At 36.5% G+C, this 20005-nt stretch overlaps 4 protein-coding genes across 6 annotated transcripts; 1 reads left to right on the top strand and 3 right to left on the bottom strand.

Annotated features, from left to right (window-relative positions):
* Window positions 1-3482, bottom strand: LOC7497772 (pyrophosphate-energized membrane proton pump 2). The gene is made up of 10 exons (XM_024606900.2): window positions 3423-3482; window positions 3293-3316; window positions 3080-3205; window positions 2727-2878; window positions 2480-2627; window positions 2291-2405; window positions 1986-2158; window positions 1577-1701; window positions 1053-1245; window positions 1-868 (listed from the first exon to the last, which is right to left on the bottom strand). The coding sequence occupies exons 1-10, from the start codon at window positions 3480-3482 to the stop codon at window positions 503-505; spliced, it is 1482 nt and encodes a 493-aa protein (XP_024462668.1). The 3' UTR covers window positions 1-502.
* Window positions 3483-4261: 779 nt separating this feature from the next.
* Window positions 4262-7464, bottom strand: LOC7490837 (vacuolar-processing enzyme alpha-isozyme). The gene is made up of 10 exons (XM_002310884.2): window positions 7301-7464; window positions 6753-6992; window positions 6493-6657; window positions 6174-6330; window positions 5923-6008; window positions 5625-5824; window positions 5476-5524; window positions 5165-5377; window positions 4878-5084; window positions 4262-4698 (listed from the first exon to the last, which is right to left on the bottom strand). Exons 1-10 carry the CDS (start codon window positions 7379-7381, stop codon window positions 4507-4509), a joined length of 1590 nt encoding a protein of 529 aa, XP_002310920.2. The 5' UTR covers window positions 7382-7464; the 3' UTR covers window positions 4262-4506.
* Window positions 7465-10944: 3480 nt separating this feature from the next.
* Window positions 10945-14206, top strand: LOC7497771 (ABC transporter F family member 4). 2 transcript variants are annotated; one of them, XM_002311855.3, is made up of 2 exons: window positions 10945-11156; window positions 11819-14206. In XM_002311855.3, the coding sequence occupies exon 2, from the start codon at window positions 11836-11838 to the stop codon at window positions 14020-14022; it is 2187 nt and encodes a 728-aa protein (XP_002311891.1). In that variant the 5' UTR covers window positions 10945-11156; window positions 11819-11835; the 3' UTR covers window positions 14023-14206. The 2 variants fall into 2 exon arrangements, with proteins under 2 accessions (XP_002311891.1, XP_024461886.1); XM_024606118.1 differs by having other exon boundaries at window positions 10945-11228.
* Window positions 14207-15016: 810 nt separating this feature from the next.
* LOC7490606 (phytochrome-associated serine/threonine-protein phosphatase) lies at window positions 15017-19816 on the bottom strand. Of its 2 annotated transcripts, XM_002310883.4 has the most exons (10): window positions 19479-19805; window positions 18858-19004; window positions 18662-18729; window positions 18191-18248; window positions 16908-17018; window positions 16678-16728; window positions 16361-16504; window positions 16169-16264; window positions 16015-16086; window positions 15017-15642 (listed from the first exon to the last, which is right to left on the bottom strand). In XM_002310883.4, exons 1-10 carry the CDS (start codon window positions 19557-19559, stop codon window positions 15559-15561), a joined length of 912 nt encoding a protein of 303 aa, XP_002310919.1. In that variant the 5' UTR covers window positions 19560-19805; the 3' UTR covers window positions 15017-15558. The 2 variants fall into 2 exon arrangements, 1 of the variants encoding a protein (XP_002310919.1); XR_002983102.2 differs by lacking the exons at window positions 15017-15642; window positions 16015-16086; window positions 16169-16264 and having other exon boundaries at window positions 16585-16728; window positions 19479-19816.
* Between the last annotated feature and the right edge of the window lie 189 nt (window positions 19817-20005).

Raw genomic sequence — 20005 nt, 5'->3', positions numbered from 1 at the left:
TTAGATGAAAAACTTCTGCTAGATTGAACAAGAATTTTGAAGCAGAATGAGGCAGCGTTTTCGTTTTCAAGGAGAAAGGTGGGAAATCAACATAAAATGTTGGTACTCTGCTTGACTTACTCGTAAACATCTGGTAACACCTTTGATATGTCTGGTTTATAGCCTTCCAACTTTGCTTGGCTGGGGGATCTTTCCAAGCATCTCATAAATTGAAGATGTATTTTCATGAGTCCTATCACCTGCCACAGAATCATGAAACACTTCATTTATTTAAACCCAGCTTCGATCAGCAGGCTTTTTCACACCCATCGTGACCATCTTCTGTCTCACAGTAGCAACATCCTGCCACTTTTCAGCAGTCGCATACACATGTGCCAAAAGAGAAAGATAACCCGCAGCTTTGTCAGGGTCAGGTTCCGCAACCAATTTTTGAGACACGAGAGAAGCAAGCTCAGCATTGCGATAAAACCTGCAACCACCAAGGAGAGCACCCCAAACAGCATTATGCGGTGCTGAGCATTCCCATTGTGGCCACAGCTGTACCAAACAGCCCACCTGTGGCGTTTCCAGCCTCATCAACCAGCCCTGCAATGTGACCCAGCCAGAAAGATGAAACTATGGATACACTAATGACAAGAACAGGAAGGGCTGTTGATTCCAGCCCCAGACTAACTCCTGCAATTATGTTAATCCCATGACCGGTGGAGCTAGCAAGAGCCAATGTGCGTACACGACCATGCTTGTAGTCAGTATAGTTCTTGGTGATCCAGACAAAAATATAAGCTGTGATGATTCCAACCAATCCACATAACGCAAAATGAACCCATGCTGAAGGTGCTTGCTCTGTATAAAGCATCCAATAGGTAGACTGCAAATAACTCGCACAAATAAAAAACAGAAAGTGCAGGCTTTTGATGCTAGATCAAATCTGGATATTAAAATAAACTATCAAAAGCAGAGTTATTGCAAACAAACTGTAAAATTGCAAGATTGTAGAAGATAAATAATTAAGTAGAACATGGACAAGTTTCAATTCTAAAAACTTATCTTACCGCAGCGAATGTAAGAACTGCCAGACATATTGTAACCGAGTATCCTTTCTGAAGGATTGCCATTGGATCCTCTATGGGAGACTTCACACTAGAATCACGAGTACTCCTGATTGAAAGAATTCCAATTGAAGATATGACCAGGTCAAATGAATGAACGACAAGAGGAAACAAGATGTAGCCAGATGGATTTGCACTAAAAAAGAATACGAGTTACAAAAGAAGAGGAATGGCCTAACTTTTTTTAAAAAAAGCATTAATGAATTCCTGAATAGGTAAAGCCTCACAAAATGCATGTGATTAGACATCTCATTGCATAATGAAGGCTCTGATTATGCTATCACTCTCTAGTAAGTATAATACTGATATAAAACCCAATTAGCTGAGCATGCGTGACTATAGCCATCAGACCATTTAACCATATCACCAATGAAAACATTATTAATTTCATACTTTTGTAAATTTCATTATTGGACAAAACCAGTGACATGCTTGTGAAGAATCTGTATGAACAAAAATAAAGATACTTACCCTCAATTTTGCAACGCTGGGCCATGGTTCCCCCAAGTATCATGGCACTAATTGTTTCAGCAGCAATACTTTCGAAAAGATCAGCACCTCGAGCAGCACAATCACCCACATTATCTCCAACCTTTCACACAACAATTTATTAGTTACAGAGCAAGTTTAGATTTATGCATAGTATACATCATGGAAGAGAAAACATGAAAGCAGCTAAGGAAAAGACCACATAAATTTAACAACAAAAGGATAAATATATGCAACTTATTACTAATTTGAACTTCCAGACAGACTTTATCCTAAATCATGTACCTTGAAATAGCAAATTATAATTAAACCGAATGTCAAAACCAAGATGTGTATTTAATATATACTTCTTCACATGAGGAAGCTGCAAATTTTAAGAGCATATACCAAATCTGCAATCACTGCAGGATTTCTAGGATCATCTTCTGGTATTCCCTGCTCTACTTTTCCAACAAGGTCAGCCCCAACATCAGCAGCTTTTGTGTATATTCCACCACCCAACTGAGCAAACAGTGCAAAAAATGAAGCTCCATATCCATATCCCACAAGGATAAGAGGCACTGGGAAAGAACATAAAACATTGCCATTTTAGTTGTATGACACACAGCAATAAACTTCAGCGTTCACAAAAACATTTAAGAAGGTGAAATTGTTTCCATTTGCTATAAATCATATATATAACTTAGAAAGACAAGTGACCTTCATTGAACCAGGGGAATCCACACCCAACCATACATAAAATGTAGCATAAAGGATGGCTATGCCAACCACCACTATGGCAGACAAACCACCAGCACGAACAGCTATCTGCATAATATATTTTCCAGTTAAGGTAAAAATCATCAATTATTCAACAGAGAATGGACTATAAAAGGGGCAACCTGCAATGCCTCTCTAGCTGACCGCTTCGCAGCACTAGAAACTCTAACATTTGCACGTACTGACACCCACATCCCAACATAACCTGTAACACCCGAACACAAAGCTCCCAAAAGGAATGCAGCAACAGTGATATATGCAGATGTTGACCTGTATCAGAAGGATACAACCACAAAAAAACTGGTCATTTGTCATCACGCGACAAAATTATGGACGCAATGCCTCAACAAACTTTACACATGTAATCACCTTCCAAGGCCAGAAGATTCTTGTTGAGGAGTTGTGCTGCGGAACAAATATATACAGAGGATCACCAGTGCTAGTAGCATTGCCATCTTACAAATAGTACCATACTGGGTCCTGAAGAAGCCTTGTGCTCCATCACGTATTGCATCTGATATCTATAAAGTAAGATAATAATATCAAGACATGAAGCTGATACATAAAAATCAGAATAATTGACTATGCGCACAGAGTGGAATTGACATTTCTACCTAAAAACAGAGCATAAGGTTACCTGAAATCATTTCAGGAGGTCCCTCATCCTTTGAGAGTACCCATTTGGTGAGATAAACTGAAAAAAGGAAGCTGATGATACAAACTGTGAAGACAAACACAATAATTGGAGAAGTACTTGCTCCAATGTAAAAGATCACTCCAAAACCTAAGAGCAAGAGCAAAAGCACAAGTAGAACACGGACATTTATTTGCTTGAGTACTCGAAATATCTGCACAAAACAAAGGTTACTTTAGTCCACCATAGGAGGACACGATAACAATATCTCAAGAAATAGCATAGTGAACCACATGAAAACCAGGTAAGGATATGCAATCCTGTTCTACAATGGATTTAAAAGAATCACAAATCAACACCACATGAAATAAATTAGGGTGTGCGACAATGAAACAAGTGGAAAAATACTAAATGAAAAAAGTAAGTTGCACCCAAAAAGACACGTGTGCATGCTCAAATCCATGTCCTCTCAAAACAAAGCCATAAGCCATAACAATTATCAAAGAAACGAGAGAGGAGGTGGAGCATTAGCTTTCTCACCAACGGATTATAGGGTTTATTTTTTTAGATTCTCTTCTCGAATTCAAATTCAAAATGATAATATTCATATAAATTTATTTATCACTTCAAAAAAATTTGAAAGATAACCCATTAACATAAATAAAAACACTACATATCTTCACATCGCTTGATGTTCATCAACTTTATAAACTCCACACCGATTTTCCAGTTCCTTCCTTCTTTTATTTACAGAATAAAAATAATTAAATCGACCTCTCAAGAATCCAAAACAACTAAAAAAGAACCTAGGAACCGAATAATGAATTCTTTTTTTGAAAGAAAAAAAAAAACAAAAACAAATGAACTATCTTTTAGAGGGCATTAGGTACCTGTGCAAGCACCGTGTTTGACCCAGCTTATTTAGCTCAGCTTATAAGCTGTAAAAAATTGTCATGTAAAATGCAATTGTAAAATATATAAAAGATAATGATTGATATCAAGATTTTTAAAAATAAAATTAATGGGTTGGATAATTAATTATTTTTTTAGTTTAAGTAATTTAATTTTTTTTTATAATTAAAGCAATTTAATGACTTGAAATGAAAAATTCAGAAGAATAATAACCGGTAACAAGTGATACCTAGGAAGTAAAATGATCGATAATTATTTTAATAGTAGATGGTATCTAGTAGGTTAAGTGATCGATAGCTATAATAGTAACAAGTAGTGTCTAGTAAATCATGATGACGATAATTATAGTAATAACAAGTGATATCCAATAAATTTTTATTATTTTGCGATTTTGGTTATCACATTTTAGTTATGAACATAAACATGGCAATTATAAAAACAATCAGCACGGAAATAATTAGTAAATCACATCCTTCATGTGCTATAATTATTTATATGGAAGATTAACATTATGCTTGATCCCCGTGACTATATATCTGTAGAGAGATCAGAGAGCTTCATTTTAAACATTCATATACCAGCGTACTGCTTTCTATCTATAATCTATTTGTCAAATTCGTTTTGAAGGGAGCCTCTAGTAGGAGTGGTGGTGGTGGTCCTTGATGAGCATGCTCTGGTGGATGCACCGATCATTTGCTCCACATTTATCCCAGCATTGCACATGTTTGCTATCACTCTCGTGTACTTCTTTCCATACCATGACAGACCTCCACACTGTTTCTCATAAGCTTCCACCTGCATATTGCAATTTACAAACAAGGAGGTAGCTAGCATGAGATCAGTGAATGGTTGGCTGCACAAAGAAAGATCCCTTCTTCTCCTCCCCCCATGATGTAATCTTACTAGTGGAGGATGTTTCTTGAGCCGGATCAGTACAAACATATAGTTATGAATTAATATATACGTAGACTTACAAGGCCCTTCAAGCAATCCCAGTCATCAACAAGAGGTTGCCCAGAAGGTCTAACATGCTTCATTGCATTTGCTGCGTTTTCATCCCCAAACAGAGTTGAAGCAATATGGCTTAGGCTACGATCCACATGCCTTATATGAGAATGTATGCGAAGTAGGTCCTTGTGAGCCTCGGCCTTCTTATCAGATCCATCGGGGGCTTCTTGATACTGAGAAGATAATTAAAATGAAACAACTTTACATTACATTGATTCCCTTTCAATTAGAGTAGCAATTCAAATTAAATCACCTTGTGCCAGAAATGAAGAAGAGTTGCTTCGCGTTGGTCAAAAGCTCTTGGGATCATAGAAGGGTATTCTTCGATATTAATGTTGGTAGCGTAGTTATCGTTTGCAGCGTTTGTGCCCAAGTAAGAAGAGAGCAGCTCCTTACTAAGCTCCATGTTTCCATATTGCATGACATGAGACCTATCTTCATAATCAAATCCTGTCCTTCTCCGAACCTACAGGTAAAATATTACTTAAATGTTAAGAATAAGAAAAAATCATTGAGCAATTTGTTTTTAGAATCATTAATTTCACACACATACACATATTATACCACTTCATATTGCTGCTGCAGAGTTTCCTGGCTCATGTCGTGCAAATCACTGTGTTTATATATGCATGCACATGTGTAAACAGAATGTTAAATAAAATTAATAGTCAGCTTGATTAACTTTAAATGTTATTATAAAACTAATAATGAACCTATCCTCCATCCAAGAAATGCTAAATACATCTCCCAAGCAAGTAAGAAATTCTGGGGGAGGAGCAGGGTAGTATCCTGGGCAATATATTCCATAGCTACTCTCCTCTCCATTTGCAGCAGTAATTGCATATATGCTCCAGTTACTTGGAAGAAGACCTTCGAACATACTCCCAGACTCACAAGCTTCAAGGTAGAATACCTGTAATTAATAATTAATCAAGGAATACATTAACTGTGTAATCCCATTTTAATTTCTGCAAGACAATTAATTAACATATAAAACTAGTAGTTACTCACCATGCTTTTATACGAATTAGCTTCCTGCTGCTTCTTCAACACTTGTATGAGGTCTTTGGCATACAGGTCTTTCCCAATAGGCATACCTGATGATTTCACGCGCAAGATAATTTGTACTCTTAAAATTAGTCTTTCCATTGATAAAATAAATGGGGCTGAACGAACAGATATCATGTATTTTAAACTTTTCAAATACGAAAAGATGAAGATTTCTAATTCCAAAGTGATTAAACAAATTAGCTAATGCTTACCGACTAAACCTGGAGCACCATGATCAGCATAGTATATGAAAATGTTGTCATTTGGACCACTATCCACAACCTTGCCACTCCCTCCAGTAAGAGCAGATTTGTTTCCCAGAAGTACAGCAAATAAGTTGTCCACTGTACAGTTATCTCCAGTATAATCCTTAAAAAGGGAGAAAAGAGAGGATCACATCAGAATTTGATTTTCGTTTTCAAGATAAATAAATAGATAGAAAGTAAAACCAACACACACACACACACATATGTAACTTCAATGGAGTTTTATAACCTATGAATATGTGAATATTAAAAAATATAATTAAACCTTGGGGACTCCTGCATAAACATCATGACCAAAAGGTTTGTTGATGATGATGCCGGGCCTGGGATTATCAACATGGAACGCAATGTCATCATACATGAAAACAATGATGTTTTCATCTTTCAACCCACCTTTCTTCAGTATTTGGTATGCATGGCATACATCAGCCTAATTAAATTAAAATTCAAAAGCTAATTAATCCAACAGGGACATGGGAGTATATCTTATCCATGCCGAAGGTATAACTCAAGATATAGCGATACCTGATGCCTGTAATTTTCATAACCAGCCGATCCGGCAACCAAAACGGCCCATTGTTTTCCTTCAGCGGTAGTGGAGTCTCTTCTAACACTCGATGGCAAGCTTGACGCACTAGTACTGTTGATGATCACTCCCTGACTTTGAGCTATGGAACTTAACAATGCGATTAGGAAAAGAAATGTGCCATAGCCATAGCCACACAGATAGGAGCTGCTGCTCATACTGCAATTCAAGTAATCAACCTATAGTGCAAATCCCATAGTACTACTGATGTTAGTTTGTAATTAAGCTAGGGGAAATGGAGATACATTGTACATTTTAATGCTTGGATAGCCAGCTAGCTTCAATACCATGTCAGTACCATCTACATATAATTAGCTTAACAGTAAAAACAATCATGGATTCCAACCTTACTGTTACAAAAGAGATACTACTGATATTCTAATTGGATTATTGGAGTAGTTAAGGGTTAATAATTAGGACAACATGTATAGCAAGATTCTATAAGCAATTACAAGCACCAGTGCTGCTAATGAATTTTAAACATTACCAGCTTTCTGACGACTAGAAAGAAATTAGAATATAGGGGCATGCAATATACAGAGAGGTTCCAACTTCCAGGACTCAACATGGGTTTCTTATAAATGAAATGAGGAGAAGGGGCTGATTGATTGCTAGCTTATTTATGATCATTTTTAAGCTAAAGTAACGGATGGTTTGGACCAAATCTTCGATATGACCGATAAAGGACAAGAAGAATCATATTAACTAATTTATTTTAGGATTAAGTTATATGTCATGTTCATACATACAAAATAGGAAATCTTAAAACCCGGTCTTTGCCATTTGAAGCTACGGTTACAGCTATAGCTTGCGGGGATAAAAGTTGCTTTGAGTGGTGGTAGACAAACGTGACTTGAAAATGGAATGGTGAGATGTTTTTAACGTGGTTTATGAGTGAATTAAGCTGAGTGACTCGCTCTTGATCATCACTACCTACTTTCATCACTACGTATAGCATCAATCAGCCTTTTTGTGATATATAATTATCCCAAAAGGAGCAAAGTCATTGGTGCATATATATACCTACCACCATGATCATGGATTGAGTTGATCTTGTCTGACGTCCTCTCAGATCGACGTTACTTTTGAGTCATGGACACCAGAAATCTCATCATCTGCTTCAAATCTTGGATTCCCTTTGGTTATGCATGCTGATCACATCTCCACATGCTGTAGGATGCAGTATATATATATCATGCCTTTCCTTTGCAATCGTCTTTTCTTTTCGTCTAGCTTCATTTCGATCCAAATTAATCTTCATTAACTCTAGTTTGTACAGTGTGCTAGCTGAATAAACACTCCTCCCATTTCGTTCATATATAAGAATCTAACTTCAATTCCAAATCCTCCATGCATTATAACTTTTCATCTCTCTTGTTCAATAAATACTCCACATTACACGCTTTGCTATTGTAGTACCAAAGTAAAATGCTAGCTTGAATATATCTTGCATGCATGTAGGGACGTCATTTGTTCTGGCCTTTTAAATCCCTATCTATTGCGACTTGTTTGAGTGTATAGTAGTGATAGTTTTTTTTATTTAAAAATAAATTAAAATAATATTTTTTTATTTTTAAAAAAATATTTTTAAAATCAGCACATCAAAACAATCCAAAAACATAAAAAAAATTGAATTTTTAACAAAAAAAAAAAAAACAAAAATTAATTTTTTTAAAAACATATCTTTTGTTGAAATACAATACTCTTCTTCAAATTGATGTTTTATTTCATTAGTGATTTTACGATCTCCATTTAAAAGTCTCATAACCTATTTTGAGAAATTATAGAGGTTTTAGATTTAAATAAATGAATTATTAACCATTAAATTAAAAAATTACTCGATTACTAGTAATTTACTAAACCAATCATCCAAGATTTATAATTATTTTCTAATATGATTTAAACTAGTAGTGTTAACTTGTTATAACAGGCCTTATCTGGTACATAATAATCACATCTTAATTAAGAATTGGTTTCAAACGAAAAATCCATAGCTATTAAAAACAATTACTATTTGACATGGTTTTTTTCTCTCGTTAATCATGACTAAATTAAAGAGGACATATATTTTTATAATTATTGGTTTCAAAAGAGAAATTACTTGAGTCAGAGAAGTTATCTGATATTCCAAGTATGTCAAAGTAGCCCCCCATTTCATATAATATTAATAACAATATTTAAATTAACCTCACTAAATTATATAAACCAGGATATAAAATTATGATAACTTAAAAAAAAAAACAAATAATGAAGCTAATGGTCTAATAATCAAATATCAAATAATAAATTTTAAAAAAAAACATTTCAATAAAAGATTGTTCTATTGGAAGACAACCACAAAAAAAAATAACAAAGTAAAATATCAAAACGTAAAACAATTTAAAATTCAAACAATGCAAACCAAACATTGGTAACATCCTCATTTCCGAAACCAACACATCAATCATAAAAAAAAAAAAAAGGAAAACATAGTAAAATCTTATTTTACTTTATTTTTTTTATTGAACTCATACAAAGTAAAACAATATAAAAACAAAATAATTAGGGGCTAAATAGAAAAAAAAACTCAAAAAAAGATAAGAAAAGGTAATAAAAAAAATAAGGACCAAAACTCGATAAAAAAATCAAATGAAATTAAATATTGAGGGATAAAATTAAAAAACAATCAAGAAAATTATAAAAATATAGCAATTAAAAGAATGAAGACAAAAAATAAATTAAAAAAATAAATACAATAAAATGATAAAGGATGAGATTGCAAAAAAAAAATAATAATCAAGAAAGGTATAAAATACAGAAATAGAGCAATAAAAAATAGAAGGACCAAATCAGATAAAAAAATCAAATTTAATAAAATGCCTAGAATGAAATCGAAAAAAAACTAAATTTCAAAAGGCATCAAAAGTCAAATAAATAGTAATTAAAAGAAGAATTGTCAAAATCAATAAAACTACAAACTTGAGGACATAATTGTTTTTTCAAAGGTCAGACGTGAATTTTGAGGGCATGAGAGAGAAGAGAGAAGAAAGAAAAGAACTTCACTGCAGCCCAACCAGACCTTCTCTGTGAGCATGCGCTACTCCGTCTAAAAGAGGACGACCTGCCTCTCTCAATGCTGCAGCGAAAGCAGGATTTTGGTAGCTGGATGGGCCCTCATGCAACACTTGAATGGCGCAAGGGCTCGTCTCATGCTTGCACGCGTTAACAATTTTTTCATAATATTTAATAACTGAAAATTACCAAATAACCCCAACCAAATTGAAAAATAACAAAAAAAACACATAGAAAAATACTAAAACACCCTTGAAACTAACTTTTTTTTTATTCCAGGGTAATCCTGACATCTCATTGTTTTTAAAAATGAAAAAGACGAAGAAGTTCCTATGTACATGTTCATTTTTTCCCTTTCAAATGACATAATTGTAATTTTACTGTACTTTTTTTGAGAAGATCAAAGAGCCCCTCGTTGAAACTTAACTTTTTTTTAAGAACAAAATAGTTATTTCATTGTTTTAAAAAAGTGACCTAATCAATTTGCCCCCAATCAATTTTGCGATGATCAATATATCATTTGAAAAAGACAAATCTAACCCCAATGATAGGGAAAATCAATTTTTTTTTATCAAGGATAAAAATATATTTACACTACTTCAATGGATAAAAACTTATTTCCAGGATGACATAAATCACTTATGCCTTTTTTTGTTTTTTTATATGTAATAACCCCTACTACTAATAATAATCTCTAACAAAGGAGGAAGTTGTATACCACAAAAAAAAAAAAAAGCTTATTTATCTGTAATAACCCCTACTACTAAAGTACTAATAATAATCTCTAACAAAGGAGGGCGTTGTATTCCAAAAAAAACAAAAAGAAGAAGAAGAAGAAGAAGCTTAGAACCAATTAGGAAAGACCAGGCCCAAACCCAACGACAAGAAAGAAAAATGAATTGGGGTGGGAAATGGGCCATGGGCACAATTAAAAAGGAAAGAACAAGGCCCAAAGGAAAGCAAGACAAATACATAGAATAGAATACAGCCGACAATACAATAGATTATTATAATACATACATACATACATACATACATACATAGAATAGAAAGTGGGAGAAAGGGAAAACCGACTTCTAAACGTTGTTTGATTTGTCTTTGGGTCATCTTGTCTTAAAACCCAAAAACTCTGCTCTGCTCGCCCCCCATTTCTGTTCCCCACGGCTCTACATATATGCACGCTACTGGAAGTAGAAAACTCCGTTTTTGTGTCTACTGCGTGCGTGTGTTCGTTCTACTTTGAGAGAGAGAGAGAGAGAGAGAGATAAAGCTATCTATAGATAGATAGATAGGTAGCGATTCCTTTTTTATTATTATTATTGTTTCTTCATCAATTAATTAGCTTCACAGTAGTAATCAATCAGGTTAACAAAATTCTTTAATATTTTTTTTTAAATATGGAATCGAATTACGGATGGGGTGATTCTTTCTTTGCTTCTTTCGTTCCAGGAAATTTCAAGTCTTTACCTTTACCAATTAATCAGTAGATTAGATCTATTTTATCATTGTTATTCCCTTAACAAATCTCGTTTGGTTTCTGTTTATTGAATTAATCTGTTGATAACAATAACAATGATTAAGATTTGATTTGATAATAGTAATCCTGTAGTAGGATAGAACTATAATCCTTTTATCATCATGCTGCTGTTGTGTTGTATTAGCACATAACTAATTAACAAGTTTACAATTAACTTATCATTAATATGCCCTTAAAACCCTAGTCAGTCCTTGTCTCCCCTTAATGAATGCTTTCTTGTAATTCATTGTTTCTTTCCTTTCTATTTTAAGTTCTTCTCTGAACATACTGTCAGTCTGTACTGTGTTTTTTTTTATCAATGATTTATGTGCTCAGATGTTTTCGTTCTTCATTTTGGTTTCGATACAGCTGCATCATTTAGCTTTTATGGTAGAGATTTTGAAATAGTACTAAATTATTCATTGCTTTTCTTACCAGGCTAACCCGCTGCTGCAATGGGAAAGAAGCCAAAGGAGGACGCTAGCGGTGCACCCTCAAAGGCTAAGGCTAGCAATAAAGATGGGAAGAAAGAGAAACTATCAGTCACTGCCATGTTGGCCAGTATGGACCAGAAACCTGACAAACCTAAGAAGGGCTCTTCCTCAACCTTAACATCTAGTAAGCCCAAGCCAAGGTCAGCTCCTTCTTACACTGACGGCATTGATCTTCCCCCGTCTGATGATGAAGTAGAGGGGCAGGGCTTGGAAGAAGAGCAACAACAGGATGGTACAAACAAGAGAACCAATCAGCGGAGGTCTGAATTGAAGCCCCTTGATGTAGCCTTGTCAGATAAAGAGTTAAAAAAGCGTGAAAAGAAGGAACTTCTCACTGCCCATGCCATTAAGCATGCGAAGCAGGAGGCCCTTAAAGATGACCATGATGCTTTCACGGTTGTCATTGGGAGCCGGGCTTCTGTCCTTGATGGGGAAGATGAAGGGGATGCTAATGTCAAAGATATAACAATAGAGAATTTTTCTGTCTCTGCTCGGGGAAATGAACTACTTAAAAATGCATCTGTGAAGATAGCTCATGGAAGAAGATATGGTTTGGTAGGACCCAACGGAATGGGCAAGTCTACGCTATTGAAGCTCCTTGCTTGGAGGAAGATTCCTGTGCCCAAGAATATTGATGTGCTTTTGGTTGAACAGGAGGTAATTGGTGATGATAAAACAGCTTTGCAAGCAGTTGTTTCTGCCAATGAAGAACTCGTGAAACTCCGAGAAGAGGTTTCCTTGCTGCAGAAATCCACTTTTGCTGCTGAGGGTGAAAACAATGGTGGTGATGATGAAGATGATGCTGGAGAGAGGCTTGCTGAATTGTATGATAAATTGCAGTTGATGGGATCAGATGCTGCCGAATCTCAGGCATCAAAGATTCTTGCTGGATTGGGTTTTACCAAGGATATGCAGGGCCGTCCAACTAGGTCATTTAGTGGTGGCTGGAGGATGCGAATTTCTCTGGCCAGGGCACTTTTTGTGCAGCCAACCCTCTTATTGCTTGATGAGCCTACCAACCATCTTGACTTAAGGGCTGTTCTCTGGTTGGAGGAGTATCTGTGCCGCTGGAAGAAAACTGTGGTTGTTGTCTCTCATGACCGAGATTTCCTCAACACGGTTTGCAATGACGTTATTCATCTACATGATCAGAAACTCGACTCCTATCGTGGAAATTTCAATGACTTTGAAGTTGGGTATGAGCAGAGGCGGAAGGAGACAAACAAGAAGTTTGAGATTTATAACAAGCAGATGAAAGCTGCCAAGAGGAGCGGGAGTCGGGTTCAGCAGGAAAAGGTCAAGGATCGAGCAAAGTTTGCTGCAGCCAAGGAAACAGCAAAGAATAAGGGCAAGGGCAAGGTTGATGAGGATCAAGCCCCACCTGAAGCTCCGAAGAAGTGGAGAGATTACAGCGTTGAGTTTCACTTTCCTGAACCTACTGAGCTTACACCACCACTCTTGCAGCTCATTGAAGTGAGCTTTAGTTATCCAAATCGGGATGATTTCAAGCTGTCAAATGTTGATGTGGGTATTGACATGGGGACCCGTGTTGCTATTGTTGGGCCCAATGGAGCTGGCAAATCCACTCTCCTGAATCTTCTTGCAGGTGATTTGGTACCGAGTGAAGGTGAAGTGAGGCGGAGTCAGAAGTTGAGGATTGGAAGGTACTCGCAGCACTTTGTGGATCTTCTTACAATGGATGAAACACCTGTACAATACCTTCTCTATCTGCATCCAGACCAAGAGGGGCTTAGCAAACAGGAGGCTGTCCGGGGGAAGCTTGGCAAATTTGGACTGCCAAGTCATAATCATCTTACCCCTATCGCAAAGTTATCAGGCGGGCAGAAAGCTCGGGTTGTCTTCACGTCGATATCGATGTCCAAGCCCCATATCTTACTCTTGGATGAGCCCACAAATCATCTTGATATGCAGAGCATTGATGCCTTGGGCGATGCTCTAGATGAATTCACTGGTGGAGTTGTCCTGGTCAGTCATGACTCTAGGTTGATATCGCGTGTATGTGAGGATGAAGAGAAGAGTGAGATTTGGGTGGTGGAAGATGGAACTGTGACTAGTTACCCTGGAACATTTGAAGAGTACAAAGAGGAGCTACAAAGGGAGATTAAGGCTGAGGTTGATGATGATTAAGGTTGCAGTCAAGAGTACTTAATTCTTTGCATCAATTACTTGATGAGATTTTGCTTGCAATCACTGTATTTGGATTCGGCTAGTACACATTACATGAATACTAACAATGCATCTTTCGTCATTTTATGTAATTGCTTGTGTGGCAGAGATGTAGGAAATAAAGTTCTTATCCCTATTTCATACATTTTTTTTTTCTTGGGAAGGCGAACGAAACCAGTTTGCTTCAGCTATTTTCTCATATGCCTGCATGCATGGTAAGAATACCATATTATCATTGTTTGCCTTTTATTTACGTACCTCCTGCAACTAGGCATAAGCTTTAATGGGGTTTGTGCTCTGGGCGGCGCCCGCATGATGTTTTGTGCAGGGGAATGGTGGCATGAACCGGCATCCTGATATCAATTTTCATCTTGCAATGGTTTCCCTCTCGCTTGCGACTTTCCTTCGAATAAATTATTCCAGTTTGCGGTTTTTGCTTTTATTTGAGGCTTGCTATTTTTCTTCTGTGATGAAAGCTTATTGGTGACTTGCTTTCCTGCGCCCTGATTATTAGGATGCGCTTTCCACGTTCCTCTGTTGACATGCTTTGCCAATTAAATTCCTCGCCTCTAGCACGAGAGATGATACCCTGTCATTGACATTAACAGGAAGAGAATGTGGAAACTTGACCTGCCACCCAAAACCAAGCATTTTCTATAGAACATTGTGTTGCAATTTCTCGAGAGCATGCAGCTTCTGGTTTGCTAGTATCCTGAGCATGAAGACTGAAGATGCACCCTCGCCTTTCCCAAGAACGGTTATTGCAGCTCGATAGCAATTTAACAGAGTTTCTCACAACCTAGCTCAGTTGGCTATGTTGATGATACTGAACAGCTTGTGGAAAAGCTTCTATGCCAATTACTTAGAATTAAGTTTTAATTCCAGATAAAAAGCATAGAAAAGTAAAATGTACAATGACCACTAAGAAATTGATCTCCAGAAGCAGGAAAAGGAATTGTCAGGAGGGAACACACGCATTATTTGAATTAGAGAACGGACGGGGAAAAAATAACAGAGAAATTTATGATACCTCATCATAATCGCTTTATCCCCCCCCCCCCATAAGTCAACTTGCCATGGAAACTTTAATTTGGAAATTTTGAAGAAACATATAGCTTCTTCACTTCCAACCAATCAAGGTACTCCGCAGAAATCCAACTTAGTGAAAGAAGCTTTGGTAAAACAGTAGACTGGTACACAACGACATTCAACATCCTGGAATAAAACGACGCTATCTAACAAATAACCCAAGCATAAATTAGAAAAAAAAAAAAAAGAAGAAGAAAGAAAACTCTAATACACAGGCAACAAATCCCCAGTAGAAGCCTTGGGAGAATGGGAGAGGCTCCACCCCAAGCCCAAATGGAAGGTCCATCTGCGAGCATGTAAACAATGACGTATTCTCCAGTCCCCCAACATTAAATAAATGTCTTCCAAGATAAGCAGCAACGGTGCTTCCATGATCTTACAAGTAATGCAGCAAATTATTCTCCCCAATCATAAGAAATATGGAACTCCTGTCCTGGGCCCTCTCATCTGGTTGTTTTCCTCCGTTTCTGTAAAAAACTTCACTTCCCTCTCCTATGAAACGACACAAAATATGAATACATATGAACCAACTGAATTCACAAGCAGAAAACAAGGACACTGACAAGGGTATATTGGGTTTGAAAACATGAAGGTACAGCAGTGCAACATAATTCTTTAGAATAGTAACTTCATAACTTAGCAATGACCTTATTAAGCATGCACATAAATCATCTCTAAATTAACAAAATTACCAAGAACAGACAATTAAATATCATGCATCATTGAATAAAAGAAGGCAACAGATGCGATTAAGCTCTCTTTTTTCTCACTTGCAATGAAAATGTTTTCCATGCAACCAATAATAGCATGCCTCCCTTGATCACACAAAAAAACATAGGCAGTATACTGGTCTCTTATACTCACCATATTCTCATTGAAGCTCAATATAGAAGCTACATTTCCACAACGGTAACAGTAATTTGGTGCAGACCAGACCTGAAAATTTTACAGACCAAAAATTACCAAGCTGGCTTGGATATGTTTGACAGCATATGAATTTAAGTTTCAGAGTACGTACAGTGACTAAGCCTTTATCTTGAAACATGTACTTGAGACCTTCTTGTACAAGTTGGTGCGCTCGACATACCAGATCAAGATTGTTAATGTGATTGAACTACGGGGAAAAAAGAAGAAAAACCAACTGTCAGATCAATATGACATTTGTTTACAGTGAATGGGACATGTTCCTATGAGAGGTCAGGTTCATTACCTCAGAAGTGACCCTAGACCCAAAAAGCCAACCTGCTCCTCGGGGGCTAACTGCCCATGTCTCTATATCTTCAGGATCACTCCACATGAGATCACAGAATGGCCCTTCATGTGGAATCTCACAATTCCGTTCAATTACTCTTATCTGCCATGTGATAGGGAAAAAAAATGTATCAGTACAAACCATGAGGAAAAAAAGCAGCAGGAAATTATAGTCCAACATACTGCACCCCAATGGAGACTCCCTCTCTCTCTACATTGTGTATTGCCGAAATGCACAGTTCTTCAGCTAAACTACTACAAAGAAAAGAAAAACACCTGATCGATAGTTCGGATGTCAGGAGAAAGACCACCATGGACGCAAAGCACCTAGAGGATTAAAAAGGATTAAAAACAACATCAAGTTTCACCGTTATTGAAGCAGATGCAAATACAGACCCATCTACACAAATAAACAGAGATCTAGAGAGGAAAAGGACTGCAGTATTCACAGAGAGAGAGAGAGAGAGAGAGAGAGAGATGGGTTGCCGCAGGGTGGTTACACTTACAGTGCCATCTATAATTGCTGATAGTGTCAGATAATCAAAAACATCAGTACAATACCGCCATGCATTGGCATTCCCATACTTCCTCTGGCACTCATCATAGAAACCATATACCTGACAGAGATAAAAGTTATACCTTATAGCATAGATTACAATCCAAAGGGAAATTGTCAAGAAAGCAGAATTTCCCTCTTGGAAAATTGAGAACATTTGGAATGAAACACAACAATTTACACATTTCTTTTCATCGTAGCAGTTTAGATACACAAGATTGGGGCTGGATTCCATAAGAAACCTCCACATTAGCATATCATCATAAAGATCAGTGGAAATCTAATTTATAAATAATTCTTTATGACTGTAAAGCAATTTTATTATTTTAATGATGGCACCCAGAACTAGCAGAACTGGAGCTTTTCCAAGCTTGTTATCACTTGGCAATACTCGACAACATGCCTTAAAACCCAAACAGATTTGACACCAGCACTGAGGATATCCCACAACATTTCAGACACATGTTCTCAAAGTTCCTGTATCTATTAGCACAAAAGAATGGACATGTGTGAACCTCGAACCTAAGTTTGGATGAATTAGTTTGACCATTTGAGCAACCAAAATATGCATGAATTACAGTATTCTTCATAAATTAACCAAATAAGTCAACCTAAATGGATTGCCTTGAAACTAAAGTAATTTTGGCAGCCTAACAAATATATTTGGTATCTGAGCAACATTCTAAATTTAACTTACAAGTTATTAAAACCATATCATGTTTCTACACCTGAAAGTTTTTAAATACTTCCATTAACTAAAAGGAATTCCAAAGTGTTCATGCTTTACGATGTCCAACAGCAGTGTGGCAAACCCTCTATCCCAAATTGATAGTCCACTTCCCTTCTTGGGCATCTCATTATCATACTTGAGTAAGTTTAAAGAGTGCACTAATGACCCCTTAATTACCATTTTCTTGTTATCATAGGCTAGTGCAAATGAAAGTGTAATCCTGGAAAAATGTACCTCCCTTCTCCCCCAATAACATTTGGTTATTCCAGTATTAAATTAAACTTATAGGGACAGTTCTTAGCCATTGAGTAACCATCATGCCCAACGGGCATGGCCATTTGTAACTTAACTCTGCTCATGGAAATCAAAAGCTCTGTCAGGTTTCTTATGAATAATGATAGCTACTAAAGCCAGAATTCACATTATCTTAGACAAATTATGGTGGAGTATTACACATCACTCTCTTGCACATGATAATGGTTGTTGTCCAACTTAAAACATACCTGAGTTAGTTGCCTGCTTTCATGATTTCCACGCAAAAGTGTAATATTAGCTGGGTATCTACAAACACAACCAAAGATATAGAAAATAGCAAAATTAACTAGGTTCATCAAAAACATAAGCAAAAAATCTAACATTCATTCATCACAACTTAGCGGGTGAATGATATAGCAGCTGGAAATAGCCTGACCAGCTTCTGGTCTTCAGAATTTGAGCTACTAAGGTGACCAGGTGGCAACTTCTAATGGATTTCAAGTTGCAAAGTTAACAAAGATCGAGATGACAAATTCCCATATGGCCTTTGGAGGCCTTGTAATAATTTGGCCTAATCTAATGGGACCAAATTTTTTTTATTGTAAAAGCTAAGTAGTTGTTTTGGCAGGAAGAAGGGTATGCATTGAATCACATAATGGTATATCAATGCAGCAGCAACATGGAACAAAGGCATGACAAGCACAGAAACAAGAACGTACCTTGCTTTGAGAAGCAAAAGAATAGTGAATACTTCAAGACTATTATAACCTCGATCAACAAAATCGCCCTGCCAAAGCATCGGGAATATTTAAGTGAACTCCAATAAAAAAAATAACATTAAAAAGAAGCAATAATATGGCACAAAAATGACATTAAAGTGGGATTTATCATACGGAGAGTATACAAGTTAGTTACCATAAAAATGTAATTAGTCTCGGGTACATGACCCCCAGTCTGGAAAAGTTTCATAAGATCATGAAACTGGCCATGAATATCACCACAGACAGTGACAGGGCTGTTAACGGGCTGCACATTGGACTCCTCAATGAGGATCTCTTTTACCTGTGAATTTAATTAGTTATATATAAAAAGAAGAAGAAGAAATAGAAATACTATTATATACAGTAAAAGGAAAACAATCAAATTGAATGCATTCTGAATACCAAAGAATAACACGAAATGAAAGAATTGAACTAAGTAAGCGCCTTGACATGAAATTTATTGAAAAAGCAAAGAGTAGCATCAATTGCAGGAAGGGTTTCGATCATCTTGAGAGATGAAAAGCCCTAATGTGAGGAGGCGCTAGTCTAGAATTAATTGGCTAGCCAAGAAAACGAAAGTATTGAAAGCACGAAAAGACAAAGCAAGAGTAGTAGGGTTGGAACAAAATGAATCAATCCGTCAAGAAGGGTGCGGCGGATAAACCCTAATTGAATTCAACTACTTCCTTAGATACTAAAAGCATAGATGCATGTGCATATTGGAAAGAAAGAAAGAAACCCTAGAAGAGAAAGAGAGAGAGTATAAAGAATATACGTATTCGCAGAGAAGCTGGAGCTCGTCTTCCAAAAGATGCTGTCCTTCTTTAACCTTCGCTATCCATTGATCCAAATCCATCACTACTGACGAGGACGCTGATGCTGATCTTCCCCTTCTCTTTTTTCTCTCTCTCCTTCTAATAGTTCAATCAATCCACTACTACAGAGGGGAAGGGGTGGTCTCCTCTGAATACTAGTTGAATAGATCTATTTCTTCGCCTGCTCCAAACACTATTTTTGATTTCCGCAATAGTTTTTTCTATTTCTTTCTTTTCTTTTCTTTTTTAAATTTATTTATTTTTTATCTTTATCAGAGCATGACAAGAGTGGAGGCAGCGGCCCTCCTACTATACTATACCATACCGTCCCGTACAGCCATATACGTGGTGGTGGGATGCTATTTTTTAGAGGGTGTTTAAGAGTGGCAGGGATTATTATATAATTTAAAATTATAAAAAATTATTATTCCAAACATGTTCCCGGACGGTTAATCCCTTTAATATATATATTTTTATTATTATTTTT

The sequence above is a fragment of the Populus trichocarpa genome, chromosome 8 (assembly GCF_000002775.5).
Source record: "Populus trichocarpa isolate Nisqually-1 chromosome 8, P.trichocarpa_v4.1, whole genome shotgun sequence".
Lineage (NCBI taxonomy): Eukaryota > Viridiplantae > Streptophyta > Magnoliopsida > Malpighiales > Salicaceae > Populus > Populus trichocarpa.
The sequence above is the reverse complement of the archived record's forward strand: the minus strand, read 5'-3'. Positions and strand labels throughout refer to the sequence as shown.

Excerpts from the sequence above, each read along its gene's own strand:
- LOC7490837 (XM_002310884.2), bottom strand. The coding sequence starts at position 7,381 with ATGTTGAGTCCTGGAAGTTGGAACCTCTCTGTATATTGCATGCCCCTA. Across the intron at positions 5,825-5,922 it reads CTAATTCGTATAAAAGCATG|GTATTCTACCTTGAAGCTTG; the intron begins GTGAGTAACTAC and ends TATTAATTACAG. Across the intron at positions 5,085-5,164 it reads TTCTTCATTTCTGGCACAAG|TATCAAGAAGCCCCCGATGG; the intron begins GTGATTTAATTT and ends TTATCTTCTCAG.
- LOC7497771 (XM_002311855.3), top strand. The coding sequence starts at position 11,836 with ATGGGAAAGAAGCCAAAGGAGGACGCTAGCGGTGCACCCTCAAAGGCT.
- LOC7497772 (XM_024606900.2), bottom strand. The coding sequence starts at position 3,482 with ATGGCTTATGGCTTTGTTTTGAGAGGACATGGATTTGAGCATGCACAC. Across the intron at positions 2,406-2,479 it reads CAGCTAGAGAGGCATTGCAG|ATAGCTGTTCGTGCTGGTGG; the intron begins GTTGCCCCTTTT and ends TATATTATGCAG. Across the intron at positions 1,246-1,576 it reads CGTTGCAAAATTGAGGGTAA|TGCAAATCCATCTGGCTACA; the intron begins GTATCTTTATTT and ends ATTCTTTTTTAG.
- LOC7490606 (XM_002310883.4), bottom strand. The coding sequence starts at position 19,559 with ATGGATTTGGATCAATGGATAGCGAAGGTTAAAGAAGGACAGCATCTT. Across the intron at positions 16,729-16,907 it reads CAGCAATTATAGATGGCACT|GTGCTTTGCGTCCATGGTGG; the intron begins GTAAGTGTAACC and ends TTAATCCTCTAG. Across the intron at positions 15,643-16,014 it reads TGAGCTTCAATGAGAATATG|GAGAGGGAAGTGAAGTTTTT; the intron begins GTGAGTATAAGA and ends GTCGTTTCATAG.